Source organism: Medicago sativa, chromosome 1 (assembly GCF_051527215.1).
Source record: "Medicago sativa cultivar Bolivia chromosome 1, Bolivia_mono, whole genome shotgun sequence".
In the NCBI taxonomy this organism is placed as follows: domain Eukaryota; kingdom Viridiplantae; phylum Streptophyta; class Magnoliopsida; order Fabales; family Fabaceae; genus Medicago; species Medicago sativa.
Genome location: NC_140749.1, coordinates 17,530,388 through 17,549,738, shown reverse-complemented (window position 1 = coordinate 17,549,738; position 19,351 = coordinate 17,530,388). Strand labels below are relative to the sequence as shown.

Below are 19,351 nucleotides of genomic sequence, written 5' to 3'. Positions count from 1 at the left end.
GATAGAACATTTATTAATTCCATCTTTTAAAATTGAACTCGGGTTCCCTCGAGCAATTCGTCATTTGGTGAACCAATAGAGCAAGCAAGCAAGATAATGTGTGTGTGTGAGAGAGAGAGAGAGAGAGAGAGAGAGAGAGAGAGAGAGAGAGAGAGAGAGAGAGAGAGCAATTATCCTGGTTCACCCCACAATCCGAGGTTAGTCCAATCTCCTTGCACTTCCAATAATCACACAAGATTACAATTACTTCGACACACAAGCCTAAGATTTCCTTGCCTCACACTCGAGGACTTCTACAATAAGAGTTTACAAATAAATTTAATTGTGTTTACACTTTGATACCATAGAGTGATAAACTGACCTAAAGCTCAAATAACTTCTAACACTTAAGAAATTCTAAGATTGAAAGTTTGTAAGAATTTTTCTAAATATTTGTGCACTATATAATTTGACAGAGTTTTGACACTTGTAAAATTTCATGATGTCTCTGTGGTTCTTCAAATGCTCAGGTTCTTAAATATGAGATAATAATATAGTCGTTGTTTAGAGAGTTGCCAACACATTAATCTTCGTTGAGAAGCTTTGACTAGGTTTGAAAGCTTTGCGTCCAATGAATAATTTCGTTGAATAATAATAGAGAGATCCTTTGCGATCTTTTGGAATGATCCGTTGCATTCTCTTTGCCTTTGAAAACTTTGTTTATTTCTGCACGTGGTCTGAAGAAGACAAACAATACGATCACAACTTAAACGCGACGTTCCTTCGGAAGGAGATAAAATTGGTCAGAGTTTCTTAGAGTGTTGACTGGTGACGTGTCCATGAGAATGTGCTTCCATCAGTTTCCGTTTACATCATAGTCTTTAAGACTTGGTGCATCTTCTGATCAAAGCTTGGACTTTTTCTTGACTTTTCTTCAGATCATAGTCTAAGTCTTTAGAACTTCTCAAGAGAACCGAATGCGTTATTTTGATCAAGTAAGCTTTGGTAATCACAAATTCCCTCCATAATCTCTTGGGCAACCTAATTCCTAGAAGCATACATCTCACACACTACAAAATGGTCATTTTGCTAGCTTATATCATTTTCTCATGCACCCCTTTAAATTAAGTTTGATCTCATTCCATCATCAAATCTACATCGATGCATGTTTGAAGTATTGTCCACTTTAATCCTTGTTTTAACCCTCACAATTTTGTCATTTATAAAAGGTACTATGTTAGATTAAGGAGTGTGAATTTGTATAGATTAATTAAGTAAATGGTCCTTAATACTAGTAAAAAATATTATTTTATATTTATCAATTTAATGTTACCCAACATTTCAATTTGAATATTGTAGCCACTATTTTGTTTTCTTCCGTCAAGCAATAGCTAAATGCAGCCGCAACTAAGCTGTTTTCATTTGCCCCTACAAAGGGCTATCGTTTTAAAATCACAAGTGTCTTCTATGATATTTTGTTTTTTAGTGTCTTCAATCATTGGTTTTGTCTACAAGTTAAAAAATAAGAAAATAATTGATGAAAGAAACTTTGCTGTTTGTTTGTTATTGAGCACTGCAAAATCTTCTATCTCAAGCCGCGGATTAGCTGTTTTCTTCTGCCCTAAGAAATGCAAATTGTTGTAAAGTTTTTCCTTTCCTTAACTTTTTTTTTTATTTTTAAATAGGGTATCTTCCGCGCGCGCATAACTGTGAAGATTAATTCCTCGAGTCTTATGGGATCAAAGAGGGCGGCAAACTCTTATTAAAAGTTTTAACGTTGTCGTATGTCTAATACTGTATTCGAACCCAAAAACTTAGTTAAGTTAGAAAAGATCAGTGACATCCCATTTAAACATTTTTAGTCTTTAACTTATAGTTTTATTCATACACATATAAAATAGAAAATTAGAAATAGAATGATCTACATGCATCATGTTATGCACATCTGTATTACAAAGGGATTTGACTTCAAACATTAATCCCGCGGTTTCTGCTACAATGAATTTAAAACTCATTAACATTTATTAAATTATTCACCATCGAATATAACAGCACTAGTAATATAGTATTTTATCTTGCCCATACCAAATATCATGTCTAATTACGACAAGGAAATGAAAACGATGTGTCTAATAAAGAAATAAAAAACTTGACACATATGTTTGTACTAAGTGATAAGTAACTCGACGAATGAATATCTTAAATAGTACGTTGTTAGATATTTGAACTATGATGTTTGTATATGAAAAATTCAAGTTGAAATGGGAGAATTTATCCTCTATTAATCAATTTTTCGATATAGGTATTTAGCGTTGATATTGCTGAGAAGATATTACACACGCCCCTTATTCCACAGGTTGATACGGATAGAATTATTTGAATCATGATTCTCAACCGTGTCATAATCTATTTTGATTCTTGGATAGCAAGAATCAATATCCTTTCCCTCAAAACTCGCAAACAAAGCCTTAGTGGGGAATTTATATCATTGGTGTGCCCCCTCCTTCAAACTTTTTTTTATAGATGCGAGTGCCCATGCACTGTTAGGGATCTATAGAATGTTCTTTTGATATTGTATTTTACTCTTGCCGATGATGATTTGTTAAATGGGGTGGATGGAGGTGGTGAGGACAAGTTGATCCTGAAAGAAATATTTCTTGAACGTACCCTTGATGACAAAAGAGATTATAAAGTGAAACTATATTCTCACGTAATTAATATTTGAATTTTTATAATTTATTATTTTCTTTCAGCTTCACTTTTATTATATTAAAAAATATTCTACTCGTTCTTTAAAATAAAAAAATAAAACTTTTTAGGACTTCAGTCCAAAATACAATAAAGAACGATTATATAGTCTAGTGTAATTCTTTATGATTGAAAAACAGAATTCAAATTAAAAATTATATTCGTAAATAATAAAAGCAACATAAGTTTTAAAAAAGAGTTAAATATGTTTTTGGTCCCTATAAAATTAGGAACTTCTAAGTTTAGTCCTAGCTTAATTTTAATAGGTTTTTTAGCCCCTGCAAAAAAATTACTTCTAATTTTAGTCCCTGTTACAACAGAGTTTGTTTAATCAACCTTAAACTCTTAAATTTTTGAACGATTTTTTTGAGACACATTTAGAACACTATGAAAGGTTCATTTACTAAAATTTAGAATTTTTTAACATGAAACAAATTAAATATGAATTTTTTAAAACAGCAAAAGTTAAAGATAAACTTAACAAAATTTGGACGTAGAAATCAAATTTTACGACAATTTTTTGCAGAGGAGCTTTCAGTAATGTTCTTAACACGTATTCAAAGAATTGTTCAAAAACTCAAGAGTTTAAACATAAATTAAACAAATTTGAATTGAGGAGAGATTAATACTGAGCGCAGAAAAAAAAATTAGGGACTAAAAGAACTATTAAAATTAAGTAAAGACTAAACTTAAAAAGTCTCAATTTTATAGGGACAAAAAACATATTTAACCCTTAAAAAAATTGTCAAAAATATGTATGAAAAAAGTTTTTTATGTTTGATGGGCCGGTCCATCAACTCGTCAGTTCGTCACAAAGTGGAACAGAGTACAATTTTAAACTCGATTAACTAGATTGACTTGGTTCACCTTGTCTTGTGTTTAGACGGTTTTAAACATGATGGCATGGGTCGACCCCATGATAGCCACACCCAAAATTTTCCATTTTTTTTTATTTTTACGTATGAAGGATATCTATTAAAGATATTAAAAGATGAACATATTTCAAAGCAATAGGAAAAATATAATGTTAAATTTTGTTCTTATTAAGCAATTGTTAAAGTTACAAATGAATATGAGCTAATAAAACGAACCTTAATAATACCTTTAAAATTGTTTTTTTGAATGAAATAATACATGATGTTTAATTTTATTGAACAATTTTTTCTTTTAGATAATTGAACAAATTCTTTTGACACTAGTATTTTACCATCCTATCAATTACTACAAAAATGGTTTTGCAGCCGAAATAAATCATTAACTAAGTTAATGGCAGATATTTCAGCAGTTTTAAAAATTGGTTTAACCTGTTGCAATTAAAAATGTAAAGACAAAGTTTTTACCAATCAATTTTCTAAACATTTTCAGCAATTTTCAGCTGCTGGAATGATTAATTCTAAACATTTTCAGCAATTTTCAGCTGCTGGAATGATTTTGGGTTATTCGGGTCTGTTGGGTCACGAGGGGAGCCAGGGGGATCGTCCACATCCAGGCCAGAGCAACCGCACAAGTGAGAGAGACGCCACATTCTTATCCAAAACCTTAAGGCTATGAGTTTATGGATCCTCTGACTTATAAAGTGTTCAACCTCCACTATTTTATCCGATGTGGGACAGTATAACTCACACTTGCACACAACAATCTCCCCCTCAAGTGTGAGGCCATCAAAATTCATCATGCTTACCCCTCAAGCGGGAGCTCTTTCATCCGCACACACTTATACTTGTACCGTCGTTGTCTCCGCACACAACAAAACCCGCCGCCTGAACACCCTTGGTCAGGAGGACTTTCGACACAAGGAGTCGGTCAAACCCTTCGTCAAACCACGACTCTGATACCACTGTTGGGTCACGAGGGGAGCTAGGGGGACCGCCCACATCCAGGCCAGAGCAACCGCACAAGTGAGAGAGACGCCACACTCTTACCCAAAACCTTAAGGCTATGAGTTTATGGATCCTCTCACTTATAAAGTGTTCAACCTCCACTATTTTATCCGATGTGGGACAATATAACTCACACTTGCACCCAACAATCTCTGGTTTCTTTACACCACTCTTCCTCAGGCAGTAGCAGATTTCGTTAACAACACAAATATCAGATTTAATGATGAAGTTGGTGATGCTTTTGTTTGGCCTCTCAATAAAAATGGAGTCTATTCCACCAAAAGCGGCTATAAGTGGCTTCTTTCTTTATCCGGATCAGACACCACAATCAACTCGTTGTTCACTTGGTCTTGGATTTGGCACCTTAGAATTCCGATAAAATACAAGTTTTTTATTTGGTTAGCTTGTCACAAGGCTGTTCTGACTCTCTCTCTTCTTCACCATCGGAATATTGCTTCTTCTTCTATCTGCTCTCGTTGTGAAGAGCACGAAGAGACCTTCTTCCATTGCATCCGTGGCTGCAGTTTCTCGAGGGCCATTTGGATTCGCTTAGGTTTCAACGATCCATCATTCTTTGCTTCTGACTGTGTGGCAGATTGGCTTAAGGAACAAACACAGGGACCTAAGGCCATCACTTTTTTAGCAGGTTTGTGGTGGTCTTGGAGATGCCGCAACGCTATATGCTTAAGTAATGAAACAATGTCTCTGAACCAATTGTCTTTTTACATTCAGAATTCAGTGGAAGATATCAATTCGAGCTTCTCCACTCCATCGCCGGTTGTTCCTATTGAAAGGCATGTCATGTGGAATAACAATAATTTTGATTGTGTTATTCTTAATGTTGACGGAAGAGTATTGGCAATCCAATTCGAGCAGGTTTTGGTGGCCGCATTCGTAACAGCGCAGGTTTCTTTCTAGCAGGGTTCTCAAGGTTCCTGCCATCTTCCAAGGACATCCTTCAAGCCGAGCTAACAGCTATTGATCATGGTCTTTCAATGGCAAAAAAGATGGGGATAACAGAGTTGGTTTGCTACTCGGATTCTCTCCTCTCTATCAACCTTATTGTTGGTAACCCTTCAAGGTTCCATCTCCATGCGGTTCTTATCCAGGATATTAAGGTGCTGCTTTCCCAAGCTAATTACAGAGTTTTCCACACTCTCCGTGAATGCAATCATTGCGCTGATTTTCTTGCGAATCGTGGAGCTCTCTCAAATGTCGGTTTAAACCTTCATCATTCCCCCTGATGACCTGCTACCTTTGTTGAAGAATGACGCTACAAGAACTTGGTTCCTGAGATCTTAGTTTCTTGTTTCTTTTTTCTTTGTTTTTGTTGCTGTTTCTTTGCATTTGTAACCAATAAACATTTTCAGCAATTTTAAACTGCCAGGTATAAGTTAAATTTTTAAATTATTGGCTAGTTTATGGCCAATTTTGTCAAATAGAGCTCTTCTATGATTATAGTACAGTAGACCCTATGCATTTCACATGTAGATACATGTGAACCCAACATGTATTGCTCTGTTTAAGTGGGAATAAATCTTAACTAAATATGTTGCATTTTTATCATTTCTTGGAGTTCATTTTTTTATCTACTCTCTATCTTGTTTATTCTTTGGTTCAATTGTGGGTTTCATTTACACTTGATTGCTATATTAGCTCTAGGTCTGATGTTGTGACTTGTGGTTATTTTGGTTATATGTTGGCAATGATACTTGTCCCACGAATCTAAATTTCATTGATGTAAAATTTGGAGTTACGAATTCACGTAATATTTAATAAAAAGTTTGCAACATAATCAAGTTTTGTTCTTAGTATAGTGAAATTTTAGAAGGGTTATGCTAACAAAAATTTACTAGAAGTGATAAATTTTATGTAAAAAAGTTTTTTTTTAATGTTTCATTGTGTTGATTACACAATTCTTAATATAAAGTTTTCACTTTAATCTTCTTAGCAAGTGCCTTTTTTTTTATTTTTTAAATAAAGATGCTTATAGCATTTCATTAATAATAATATTGTTAATACAACGAGGGATATTAAAATAAATGGTGAGACTAGCTGATAATGCGGCTTCTCCTGCATGAGCATGAACTACCTCATTTGCTTGGCGCATATTAAACTCCACCGAGAGTTTGTAAAGTGTGAAGTGAAAAGTCATTTGCACTATGGGATAATATGGCCGAATTAATCATGCTTGTTAGAATGAAAAGCATCATGGATTATTTTGGAATCCACCACGAAATCAACACTATCCATCTGCATGTCACTTAACCATTCTACACATAAAACAAACCAAGCGCTTTTCCAACAGAGACAGGATAAATCGGAGAAAAACTCACATCAGAACAAAGGCTCTATCATGTTCTCGCACACTTATGCCAATACATGTAAGATTCAAAGTCTGCGAAAAATAAGCATCTATGTTGCATTTAACTCTACCTTGTTGTGAGCGCTTCCATCGCATGTCAGAAACCACACCTGAGATGGAACTCGACTGGGACGTGCTCCTGTTGTTCAAAACCGGGGGAACTTGTTGGTGATTGTGCACATTTTGAGGAGTATTAGCAGGCTTCCAATCATCTATAAACAGACGTGCTCTATCAACCACATTTGCATATAACTCATGTTCATTCTTCCATGGTTTGATGTTTCGATGCTTCCAGAGACTCCAAAGAATGACTACCATATGTTGAACATGTTCCTATGATAGATTTTGCAACAAAGAAAACTTAGCATCTATAGCCGATTTAGTGATAATAACCGCATGATTAACCTTAATCCGAATTCCAGCCAATTGCCATACTTGAACCGCAAAAAGGGCACTCAAAAGCAATATCTGCAAGGTCTTCCTGGTTAGAATTACAACTAACCCAGTTTGTTGGACATTGAACTCCTTTGTCCTGAAGACAAACTTTAGTCGGCAAACAACCCTTACACATCCTCCAAATAAGATTTTTCACCTTTGGATGAACTTTCATCTTCTAGATACCCGACCAAAAACCCGGACGCCCCTAATGAGAGGTGTCAACTAATTCGTCAACACACAACCTGTACGCACTACAGACAGAATACATACCATTTTTCTTTGCTTTCCAAACAATATGATAAGTAGGAACCTAAGGAGTTAATGGAGTTTGAAGAATAGAAGACGTAATGTCCTCACTAAACACTTGCCTCACTAAATCAACGTTCCAACTTTTGGAATTATTATCAATCAAACTATCCACAGTAAAAACACGGACAAAATGCGCTACTGTTATATTGCCATCAATACATTCACCATTTAACAACCAAGGTTCATTAAGGATAGGGATAGAATTACCTAGACCGATACACCAACGAGATTCACCACGAACAATGAACCGTGCACGAAGAATACTACGCCATACATAACTAGGGTTGTGACCCAACTTTTTCGAAAAATAGTTATTGTTAGGAAAATACCTAACTTTGAAAATACGAGAAACAAGTGACTACGACTGCGTCTGAAATTTTCACCCTTGCTTGCCCAACATTGCTAAGTTGAAAACCAAATGCCTTAAAAGCACTTGTTAGCATTTCCTATTTTAAAAAACCAACACGTTTAAATAATTATATGGTAACTCTTTTTCAAACTAATTAAACTCAAACAACAATGAAATTGTACAAAATAGACACATGTTCCTTTTACACACTCTTTAACTACAAAATTTCCTAAATCTAGTAATTGAAGTAGTCCCAAATTTTAATCCATGTGAAAAGCAAGAAGCAAACTACATGGACATAATATAATACCATATCACCATAATGAATGCATGGTTACATGATGGAACATGCATTAGGGTTTTCATCACTAAACATGTTGGTGAGTTTCTCATCCATTGCATTAGGGCTAGATATTGCTTGAATTGAGTTCTTCACATAACCAGCTGGTGCTTTCTTGTCATATGCTTGTGATATATAAGGATAAGCCACCAAGTTGTATGGAATATATGGCCAAAACTCTGCTCTTTTTCCAGTGTTCTGTATTTTCTTTAACACTCTATTTCGGTCAACATTACCACTAACAGTTACTTTGCTTTGCTTTCTATTTACCTCCACTTGCTTCACACCTGCATGCATGGTCCAAATATGGATTAGATTCCATTTGTATGATATTGGAAATATCTTTATATATAAAATTTATTTTAATATGTTTAAAGTGAACAAATGGATTCTCCCTTGAAGACTATATATTTAAAGTTTCTAATTTCAAATGTAACTTTTCGTTTTAAATTATTGTTAAACTCAATTTTATGTAAATATATCTAATTGTAAAACGATATACATTTAACAAAATTTCAATCCAAATTAAATTTTGTATTTGCACAAATTCTCAAAAAAGTAAAATACTAAAAGAGTTTTGAAAGTCATAACAGCTTTTTGAAAATAACTTCTCAAAAAAGTTGAAATTAGCTTTCATATCTCAATTTTTACTTGGCACTCTCTTTATATTGCTTCTCAAGTTTTTAAGAGTTTTTAATAAATGGTGAAAAATAAACTTTTTTTTTATTGAAAAAATCTCTAAGGTTATTAGCTAATAGTAAAAACTTTGTTTTAGCTCCATTTATTTACAATAATACATTTTTTTTTCTTTCTTTTAATGGCCAAGAACATTGGCATGAATCATGTATGGATTCTAGCGTTCACATGAAGCATGTGAACAAAAGAACCATTTCTTTTTTTCAACGTAGCTAAGTAAAGGACCTATGATGTTGCATTTATTATCTTTTTTTTTTTTTTGTGTCCTTGAATGATTGGTAAAACAAGAGAAAGAGTTGAAAAATTTATTGCACAACCTATTCTTGTGAGACATCTTATATTTTGTACAACAATTACAGTAACCCTATAAAATTGTTTTAGGCATCCAAGTCCTATGAAATTATTATATTCTTACCATGCTAATGTTCAGTGTATTTGGCAGTATGAACAACATTAATGTAGTTTTCCATTTTCCACCTCTCGCAAACAAGTTTATGAACCTATATTAAATATGCATCTCCTTCTCCTATCTCACCAAATTATGTCATTTTAGTAGTACAAGAATGTAAACACTAAATGCAATGGAAGTATATATCTCATTTTATTTTTTGTTGGCCGGGGTCTGAATCCCGTACTTTGAATATTTTATGCATAGTCCATACCAACTGAGTTAAGCTCACGAGGACGAAGTATATATCTCATTTGACAATACATGTTAGGATTGTGAGAGGAAGAATCAGGATCCAATCTTAAAAAACTACATATTTAAGGAGGTGCAAAGTTTTTTTATAATAAAAATAATTTAGATTAGGAGAGACACACTTCCATACAAAGGTTAGAGAGAACGACCAACCTCGTTGAAGATTAACAATTTTTTTTTTTACTAACAATTGTAAAGTTTTGGACTCGAACCCAAATCATAGTGTGTGTTCGCAGAATGTTCGACCATCTCTGAACCGCAATTGATAGGTTCAAAGAGATTTTTGAAAGTCTGGACTGATTTGAAAGCCTACTTCCAGGCCTACTTTACATTAAGGTCATTAAATAATTTATTTGACCTACTAAATACACTAAACAGACCTTAAAGACTACTTAAAAGACTATTTCACTACAAGCAAATTTTAACAACATTAAAGCCTACTTAAAAGCCTATAACAACAAAGCCTATTACGAGACTGATAGATAAAGAAAAATGTGTTTCTATTTTTAATGTATGCAATTATTTTAATATAAAAAAAACTTTTTAATAACTAAGTATTAATAGGGCAGTTTATCAGACTTAATAAGCTTTTCTGAAAGCCTAAGTCTGGCCTATTTAACTTAACATGCTTTGTAAAAAGCCTAGGCCTCTCTACTAAATAGGTCAGGCCAAACTCGTTGAGGATTCACAATTTTTTTAACGTATAACCTATTAATGCAAAGTTTCAGACTTGAACCCAAGTGATACGGGCCGTTAACATAATGTTCAACCATCTATGTCAACCGCAATTGGTGGGCTCGAAGTTTTGAAATTTTGGATTAAAAAGTAGTCTCAAAGAAAAAAAGAATGTAAATACTGAAGTAAGAGTAAGACAAAACATAAAATGAAAGTAAAGTTTATTAAAAGATGAAAATAATATAGTTTTTTCCATTTATTAAAAGATGAAAATAATATAGTTTTTTCCATTTATGTCAAGAAAAAACCACTAAGTTTGAAGTATGCAATTGTTACTATAGAGCAAGAAAAGGAAAAATATAAACCTTTCATGTAAGCAACAGAATTCCTAACTTTTCTTTCACATCCATCACAGTCCATTTTCACCTTGATTTCAACCGTCTGCAAGAGAAATATACAAATAATATCAAAATCATGTTATGTTATAAACAAAGAAGCGTGAACAAAATTTGGATATGTAAGACTAAGAACTGATGAAAACCTGCATTGGTTTGTGTTTTTTTCCAGTTGATGGGTATTCAGGGAAATAATCAGATAGTTTATCAAGAACACCCATTTCTTCAAGCAAAGAAACAGAACAGAATAACTTTGTTTGTGTGTGACAGAGAGAAAGGGCAAAAGGGGTTTATTTAGTACAAAAATATTGGCGTACAAAACTTGTACGTTTAAAATGGAAACGTTTCCTTTATATAGGGGCCTATAGACAACAAAGTTGTTTGCTAAATTGTGTTTAATATTTTATTTGATACAAAACAATGGTCTCTTCTCTCAAAAATGTATATGATGTCCCACAAACACAGATCATGTATGTCCTGAACAGAACAGAACACCAAGCCGTGTGATTTTGGGTTAGCTGGATGTGAGCTAAACCAATATGGCAAGTACAGATTATATATGATTACCTTTTAAAAAATTATTATTAACCCAACTAATTCTTCTGAAGATAGTTTGGATGTTGTAAAAATAAGGTCTCATCACGCATATACATACACAAACACATGACATTTCCTTTTGGTTGGGGTTTTATGGAGGGGAAGGGAGGAGAGAACATTCTTTAAACACTTTAAATAATAATAGTAGTTAGTTTTTATAAAAATTTGTATATTTTGTTTGAAAATTGAACAATTTGATTTTCGTAAAGATTAATTTCATAAATTGAAAATTCTTAAATAGTGTCTTGGGGGCACTCGTTACTCGTTACAAAACCATTTTAATAAAACTTGTTTGGTTATGTGTTTTATGAGCGGTAAGGGAGAGGAGAGACGATATAACATTTATTAGTTCCATCTTTTAAAATCGAACTCGGGTTCTCTCGAACAATTCGTCATTTAGAGAAGCTTGTCTTGGATTTCATTGTCATTTGTTTATTTCTGCACGTGGTCAGAAGAAGACAAACAGTACGATCAAAACTTAAAAGCGACGTTCCTTCGGAAGAAGATAAAATTAGTCAGAGTTTCTTAGAGTGTTGACTAGTGACGTGTCCATGAGAATGCGCTTCCATCAGATTCCGTTTACATCATAGTCTTTAAGACTTGATGCATCTTCTAATCGGAGCTTTGACTTTTCTTCATATCATAGTCTAAGTCTTTAGAACTTCTCAAGAGAACCAAATGCGTTATTTTGATCAAGTAAGATTTGGTAATCCCAAATTCCCCCCATAATCTCTTGGGAAACCTAACTCCTAGAATCATACATCTCACACACTACAAAATGGTCATTTTGCTAGCTTATATCATTTTCTCATGCACCCCTTTAAATTAAGTTTGATCTCGTTCCATCATCAAATTTACATCGATGCATTTTTGAAGTATTGTCCACTTTAATTCTTGTTTTAGCCGTCACAATTTTGTCATTTATAAAAGGTACTATGTTAGATTAAGGAGTGTGAATTTGTATAGATTAATTAAGTAAATGGTTATATTTATCATTTTTTTTTGTGGTGGTCGGGGCTCGAACTCCGGACCTTGCATATTTTATGTATTATCCATACCAACTGAGATAAGTTCACGAGGACATATTTATCAATTTAATGTTACCCAACATTTCAATTTGAATATTGTAGCCACTATTTTGTTTTCTTCCGTCAAGCAATAGCTAAATTGCAGCCGCAACTAAGCTGTTTTCATTTGCCCCTACAAAGGGCTATCGTTTTTAAGTCACAAGTGTCTTCTATGATATTTTCTCTTGTCTTTTAGTGTCTTCTATGATTGATTTTGTCTACAAATTAATTAACAATGAGAAAATAATTGATGAAAGAAAAGCTTTGCTGTTTGTTTGTTATTGAGCACTGCAAAATCTTCTATGTCAAGCCGCGCGGATTAGCTGTTTTTCTTCTGCCCTAAGAAATGCAAATTGTTGTAAAGTTTTTCCTTAACTTATGTTTTTTCTTGAAAGAGGGCATCTTCCATATGCACAACTGTCAAAACTAATTTCTCGAGTTTTGTGGGATCTACAAAGAACAACAAACTCTTCTTTAAGAGTTTTAAGGTTGTTGTATTATTCGAACCCAAAAACTTAGTTAAGTTAGAAAAGACCAGTGACATCTTATCTTATCTTATCTAAGCGGTTTTTAGTCTTTAACTTATAGTTTTATCCATACACATATAAAATAGAAAATTAGAAATAGAATGATCTACATGCATCATGTTATGCACATCTGTATTACAAAGGGATTTGACTTCAAACATTAATCCCGCGGTTTCTGCTACAATGAATTTAAAACTCATTAACATTTTATTAAAATATTCACCATCGAATATAACAGCACTAGTTATTATCTTGACCATACCAAATATCATGTCTTATTACGACAAGGAATTGAAAATGATGTGTCAAATAAAGAAATAAAAAAAAAAAAACTTGACACATGTTTGTTCTAAGTGATAAGGAACTAATGAATATCTTTTTTTTTTTTTTTTGAGGGAGGAACTAATGAATATCTTAAATAGTACGTTGTTAAATATTTCAAACACACTCTAAGAATATTCCCACAAAATGAAATTTAATTTCAGTGTATTTTTTTAATGTAAATAATTAAATTCCTTTCGAAACTTAGTTTTGGGTTTATATGTTAATTTCGTAACTTTCATAAAATGTAATTTGATGAAATTTAATTTTTAATTCACACAAGACATATTGTACAATGTTAGCTTGAGTCCTTAGGTAAGGCTGCTTTTACTGTTTGCTTACGCGCATTGCCAGTTCAGTTGTAGCTTTTTTTTAATATTAAGTGTAAGCCAAATGCTGGTGCAACTTGCAAGCACAAAAATTCGAATCGTGTGAACATTACAAAATCAAAATAATTATTTGTGTTGATCAGTGGATTCATCGTATACATAAGTTGTGAACTTAACAAAAAGTACACACTTCACATACCCTTTGTATTAAACTTCATGTTTTTGCAGTATGTGCCACTACTAAAAGTCAAGGGTCAGACTCTAGCGAACTCTCTAGCACAACTTCCTTGTGTGGCTGTTCAAGATCCGATAGTTGAACCAAACCTTTTTGTAACTAAAAATCCTTAGGTTTTTATCTTCAACAAATCTAGAATCCCAAAATTGGACCAAAGTTGGGATAATTATCATTAACCCATAAGAGAGTTTGGAAATTCAAGTGCCAACTATATCCTGAATTTTCTAACAATCAAGTCGAATATGAGATCATGAACATGGGACTTAGGATACTAGCAAGCATGGTCTATGACTATGATCATATTCAAGTTAAGAGGGATTCTTAATTAGTAATTAAAAAAATCATTAGGGGATGTAAATGCTTAAATCCAAATCTCCAACGAAGTTGTGAAACGGTTAGCAAACTATTATATATGTTTGAAGATACAATGGGCTTACATGTAGCTCGTGGAGAAAATGGTGATCTACGTAAGGGAAAGGTTAATAGTATTCTCCTAAAATTTGTGGGAAAGGAAAAATCTCTCAAAGTCATGGGAGAAGTTCACGAAGGACTATATGGATCTCACATAGTTGGTCCTACGATGAAATGATTGATATATAACCATGGATACTAATTGCCTACTATAATGGGTTGCTTTCGATATTATAAAGGATGTGTATTGTGTGTAAGTTGTATGATCCAATACAAAGGGCACCAACCGAGTTAATGCATCCAGTGATCAACCCTTGGTCATTCAGTGGTGGCAACCATGTCGGGAAGGGAAGGAGTCATAATTTCTTAAGGGAATAAAATTGCATTGGAATCCAAGGACCAATAGTCGAGGAAGCCGAAAAAGAGTTTCATAATAAAACCCATGTCAACTAGAGAGTGAATGATCACACCATATATGACCCATTGTTTCCATGTTTGGCCAAGAACAGATTCCGTATGAATAAACCAAGACACACGGGCAACATATAGATGGGAAAATAATAATTTGAAAAATCAACTTATATTCCTTCATTAGAGTGTTATATAGGTTTGAATCTCATGTTTGGCCAAGAACAGATTCCATATGAATAAACCAAGACACACGGGCAACATATAGATGGGAAAATAATAATCTGAAAAATCAACTTATATTCCTTCATTAGAGTGTTATATAGGTTTGGATCTCATCCCAAACAACTTCAACACCCACCTTCACGCCTAGCGTGGGCCAGATTCCATATGAATAAACCAAGACACACGGGCAACATATAGATGGGAAAATAATAATCTGAAAAATCAACGGCCAAGAACAGATTCCATATGAATAAACCAAGACACACGGGCAACATATAGATGGGAAAATAATAATCTGAAAAATCAACTTATATTCCTTCATTAGAGTGTTATATAGGTTTGGATCTCATCCCAAACAACTTCAACACCCACCTTCACGCCTAGCGTGGGCCAGATTCCATATGAATAAACCAAGACACACGGGCAACATATAGATGGGAAAATAATAATCTGAAAAATCAACTTATATTCCTTCATTAGAGTGTTATATAGGTTTGGATCTCATCCCAAACAACTTCAACACCCACCTTCACGCCTAGCTTGGGCCTGGGTCAAATTCGTGGGCCTGGGTCAAATTCCCACATTGCAGGTACCATGTTAAATAGGTTTAGATCTCATCCCAACAGTTATCTCTAAGGATGAAGGTACTCAAGCATATTTGTACACTCAACACTTTGGAACCTGAGCGATGTGGGACAAACAACAAACTACAAACAACTTCATAACCAACTTCAACATAGAGAACCACTCTTCAACCATATATATTGGGATGTGAAAACACTCTTTTAGGCAAATGCAAGATCCAAGAAAATCGCCTCATCGTTTACAACAAAGGTAGAAGGGGAAATAGAAGACAACAAAGTTAAGGGATGATCAAGCGAGGAATGAGCTACAAAAACATGGACAAAATTAGAAACAGAACATTCATAACAGGAACTATCAACGCCACCTTAGATATGGTTACGATTCTATGAAATCTGAAGAAGAAATCTTTTGAAAGCTAGAGTTTTTAAAAAGAAAATAATTCTTCGAGGAAATTGGACTCTTAAAATACTTCGAGAAAACTAGGAAGCGAGAATAGATAGTGCAGTGAGGCACAAGTTTCAATTTATAAGAAGGTATGCACCAGCAATAGTTATTGTATATGTCGCATCGGCTCATAGTTATCCTATAATGCAACAAGGGCCGCCCCAAGGCATAGCTACGGGGTGCGATTGTAACACCCCGTTTTCCCAACATAAAAATTTCATATTAAATCAGAGTATTTAAATCATAAACGGAATGTCACATACTACTTTAAAGTCATAAAATAGATATTAATAAATATCCTTCCAGGTTCAACATCATAAAAGTCTGGAAATACGCAGCGGAAATAGTTCGACATGAATAAAGTCTTGGCACGCAGGCCTTATCAGAAAATCTCATAATTTGGTTCAATACTTATTCATAAAAAGTTCATAAAAGACACGTAAGGAATAGATATGAAAGTAAGTCCCATCCCGTTACGTATCAGAGCACCTAGACACAAGTGAGGAGTCCACTCACGAACACTTCTAGTCTTTATTACCTGCAAGTTACCCATTGCAACATTTTCAAGCAGAAGGGGTGAGATTTCTCAAACAATAATATTAAACATATAAATCATATAAAGTACATTCAACAACTTAAACATCATTAACATATCTTATACTCCATTAACTAGCATCATTAATCTCCTACATTAGTTATACACTTCATCTTATATCATCTTAATTATAGACGTAAACATCATCATATAACATCAATTACTAATTCATAAACATCAGCATACATCATCAAATATTAATTACAAACATCAACACATATATTAATCACAAACATTAACACATATAATGATCATAAGCATCAACATCTAACACCAAATATAATCATAAGCATCATCATGTATTTCACATAAGTATCATTATCAAAGCATATCATTTATCGAAAACAACTTCATAATTAAGTTCGTAATCAAATTCTTAAACAAACATCATCATTAAATCATCATCAAATATAAGTTATGACGACTCTACAATGCAACAACATCTTCAACAACAATTTAGACAACTTCAACAACAACTTAGACAACTTCAATATGCATGTGGTACCACCAGGGCATTAAGCCCCCTTCGCTAAGGTCATATTTGGACCTGTCGGGCATTAAGCCCCCATCGCTAAGGTCATAAAGAACCTGTCGGGCATTAAGCCCCCATCGCTAAGGTCATAAAGAACCTGTCGGGCATTAAGCCCCCATCGCTGACTATGCAACGACACAATCTTCCTACAACTTGGACAACAACGTGAACATCTTATACAATTCCATTAAAATGGACAACTTCTTAAATCATGACAACTTAGACCGACTTATACATCTTCACTAAGATTCAGCAGCAACAAACAGCAACAATTGCAGCATATAACAGTGCTAGAATATCATATCATCAATAAGAAATGAATCATATCAACTTAACATCATAGAACATCATAATATTATGTATCATACAATACTCACATAATGTATTCCAACATATCAACAACAATAACCACATATACATTAATCACTTACATTCATATCAAAGTCCAAAACATTCTTCAAAAGCAAATCAAGTTTGATCAATGAGACATAAGCCAAATACTCATAAAACACCTCAACTAAATCCCTAATACTTAAGTTGAAGTTGGGAAACCAACCATAAGTTTTTGGACTAACTTGAGATTAGTTATGCTAAGTTTTCTTAAAGTTTTCTGAAGACCCACTTGGACTATTTTCATCATAACTCAAAAACTTTGAATCATTTTCATGTCAAACCAAAACCATTAGAAAGCTAACTCAAATATCTACAATTTTTATGTTTACACCGAAAGCTAATTCAACACGGAAAGGGGTGAAAAAGACACAAGAACGCAACAATCGAAGTTCTGACAGCACGCAACGAAAACACAACAAGCAGTCACCCATGAGGGGCTGCCTTGCTGCGCCCAGGCGTGGAAAACTGCGCCCAGGCGTGGGAAGGCAGTAGCCCACCTGCGACGCAGCTCTGTGCAGTCCCATTTTTTTCGGTTTTACCGTTTCGTCCGTAAAAACCTAACCGTTACTCCGAATCCGATTCCGTTTTCGCCTACGCGTTCTATTCGACAAATCCTATCATATTTTATTGAAAAATCATATTTTTAAATCTCCAAAACAGCTTATCCTAGAATCACTTATTTCTCAAAAACACTTAAAATCACTTTTTCTCAGAATCTCAACTTTTCATCCATTCTCATGTTTCTAACCATCAAACTACTTCTAATAACATTCCTATAGGATATCTAACGTTTGTTCACGATTCTCTCATCAATTCTACGGTTCTTCATCATCTAATCATCAAAATCGCTCATAAACCCTAATTCTTAAACTCACCGACTTCTCATCTAATCATATGTTTTAAACCTCAAAACTATTCCAATAATCATTCTACGGATTATCTAAGGACTGTTCACAGTTTCTACATCAATCTAACAATTTTCATCCATTAATCCTCAATTCTTCACTCAAAACCCTAATCCTCTTAATCTCACAAACTCTCCCCAACTTTGTTAGATGTAATCTAATGATTTACAACTTAATATTAAAGCAAGATAGTCTCACCCTTACCTTAATTTTGCAGAAATCGCAACTCTCTCTTCTTCTCTTGCCTTTTCTCCTCTTTTCTCCAAAACTTGAACGTACGTTGTCAACTATTCTCTCAACCTAGCTTCCTCTATTTATAACCTTTCTATTCTTTCTAAATCTATTTGGGCCTGACAACTTAATCTCCTTTCTATTCTAACCCCCAATTCTACTTACACTAATAATTCTCATATTCTAATAAATAATAGAAATATGCCACGTAATAAAATACTAACACCTCTTATAAATAATTAAATCACATAAATAAATTCTAACTTAAAAAAAATAATTAAATAAAAGGGAGGGCGTTACAGCGATGGCCTAGGGCCCATGCCTGTAGGGGCCCAATTTTCTTTAATATAGGGGTGTATATAGCAATACGTGATTTATTAGGTGGTCCGTATAGCAAATGCACCAAAAGGGCCCAAATGTATTTTGTATCAAAGCCTTAGCCCAGCAGCCTTTAAACCGGTTTTTCATCAAAAGGACCCATACCAATGGTGGGGGGGGGGGGGGGGGGGGGGGGGGGGTGTTGTATAGCAACACAAAGCTTTGGCTAACTAAAACACAAAATAACATAAATGAAAACTATGTAGAAACTCAAACGCAAAATCGGAAAAACACGTCAAGGGTGCCAAATCCTTTCTCCAATCTTGGTGATGATGTACCAAATACATCTAATAT

The 19,351-nt window shown here is 34.0% G+C and overlaps 3 protein-coding genes across 3 annotated transcripts; 1 reads left to right on the top strand and 2 right to left on the bottom strand.

Moving 5' to 3' along the window:
* Nucleotides 1–4,869: 4,869 nt before the first annotated feature.
* Nucleotides 4,870–5,851, top strand: LOC146953221 (uncharacterized). Its single transcript, XM_085741208.1, has 3 exons — nt 4,870–4,954; nt 5,011–5,253; nt 5,484–5,851. Exons 1-3 carry the CDS (start codon nt 4,870–4,872, stop codon nt 5,849–5,851), a joined length of 696 nt encoding a protein of 231 aa, XP_085597334.1.
* Nucleotides 5,852–6,939: 1,088 nt separating this feature from the next.
* LOC146953220 (uncharacterized) lies at nt 6,940–7,582 on the bottom strand. The gene is made up of 2 exons (XM_085741195.1): nt 7,403–7,582; nt 6,940–7,305 (listed from the first exon to the last, which is right to left on the bottom strand). The coding sequence occupies exons 1-2, from the start codon at nt 7,580–7,582 to the stop codon at nt 6,940–6,942; spliced, it is 546 nt and encodes a 181-aa protein (XP_085597321.1).
* Nucleotides 7,583–8,192: 610 nt separating this feature from the next.
* LOC146953219 (heavy metal-associated isoprenylated plant protein 22-like) lies at nt 8,193–11,203 on the bottom strand. Its single transcript, XM_085708465.1, has 3 exons — nt 11,021–11,203; nt 10,845–10,920; nt 8,193–8,695 (listed from the first exon to the last, which is right to left on the bottom strand). The coding sequence occupies exons 1-3, from the start codon at nt 11,093–11,095 to the stop codon at nt 8,403–8,405; spliced, it is 444 nt and encodes a 147-aa protein (XP_085564591.1). The 5' UTR covers nt 11,096–11,203; the 3' UTR covers nt 8,193–8,402.
* Nucleotides 11,204–19,351: the final 8,148 nt, after the last annotated feature.

What these genes read in the sequence shown, in the direction of transcription:
- LOC146953219 (XM_085708465.1), bottom strand. Translation starts at nt 11,095, where the DNA reads ATGGGTGTTCTTGATAAACTATCTGATTATTTCCCTGAATACCCATCA. An exon ending in AAAAACACAAACCAATGCAG is followed by an intron (nt 10,921 to 11,020) that starts GTTTTCATCAGT and finishes TTTCTCTTGCAG; the next exon opens with ACGGTTGAAATCAAGGTGAA. An exon ending in TTCTGTTGCTTACATGAAAG is followed by an intron (nt 8,696 to 10,844) that starts GTTTATATTTTT and finishes CCATGCATGCAG; the next exon opens with GTGTGAAGCAAGTGGAGGTA.
- LOC146953221 (XM_085741208.1), top strand. Translation starts at nt 4,870, where the DNA reads ATGGAGTCTATTCCACCAAAAGCGGCTATAAGTGGCTTCTTTCTTTAT. An exon ending in ATCAACTCGTTGTTCACTTG is followed by an intron (nt 4,955 to 5,010) that starts GTCTTGGATTTG and finishes TTATTTGGTTAG; the next exon opens with CTTGTCACAAGGCTGTTCTG. An exon ending in GGCCATCACTTTTTTAGCAG is followed by an intron (nt 5,254 to 5,483) that starts GTTTGTGGTGGT and finishes CAATTCGAGCAG; the next exon opens with GTTTTGGTGGCCGCATTCGT.
- LOC146953220 (XM_085741195.1), bottom strand. Translation starts at nt 7,582, where the DNA reads ATGAAAGTTCATCCAAAGGTGAAAAATCTTATTTGGAGGATGTGTAAG. An exon ending in CTTTTTGCGGTTCAAGTATG is followed by an intron (nt 7,306 to 7,402) that starts GCAATTGGCTGG and finishes AATCTATCATAG; the next exon opens with GAACATGTTCAACATATGGT.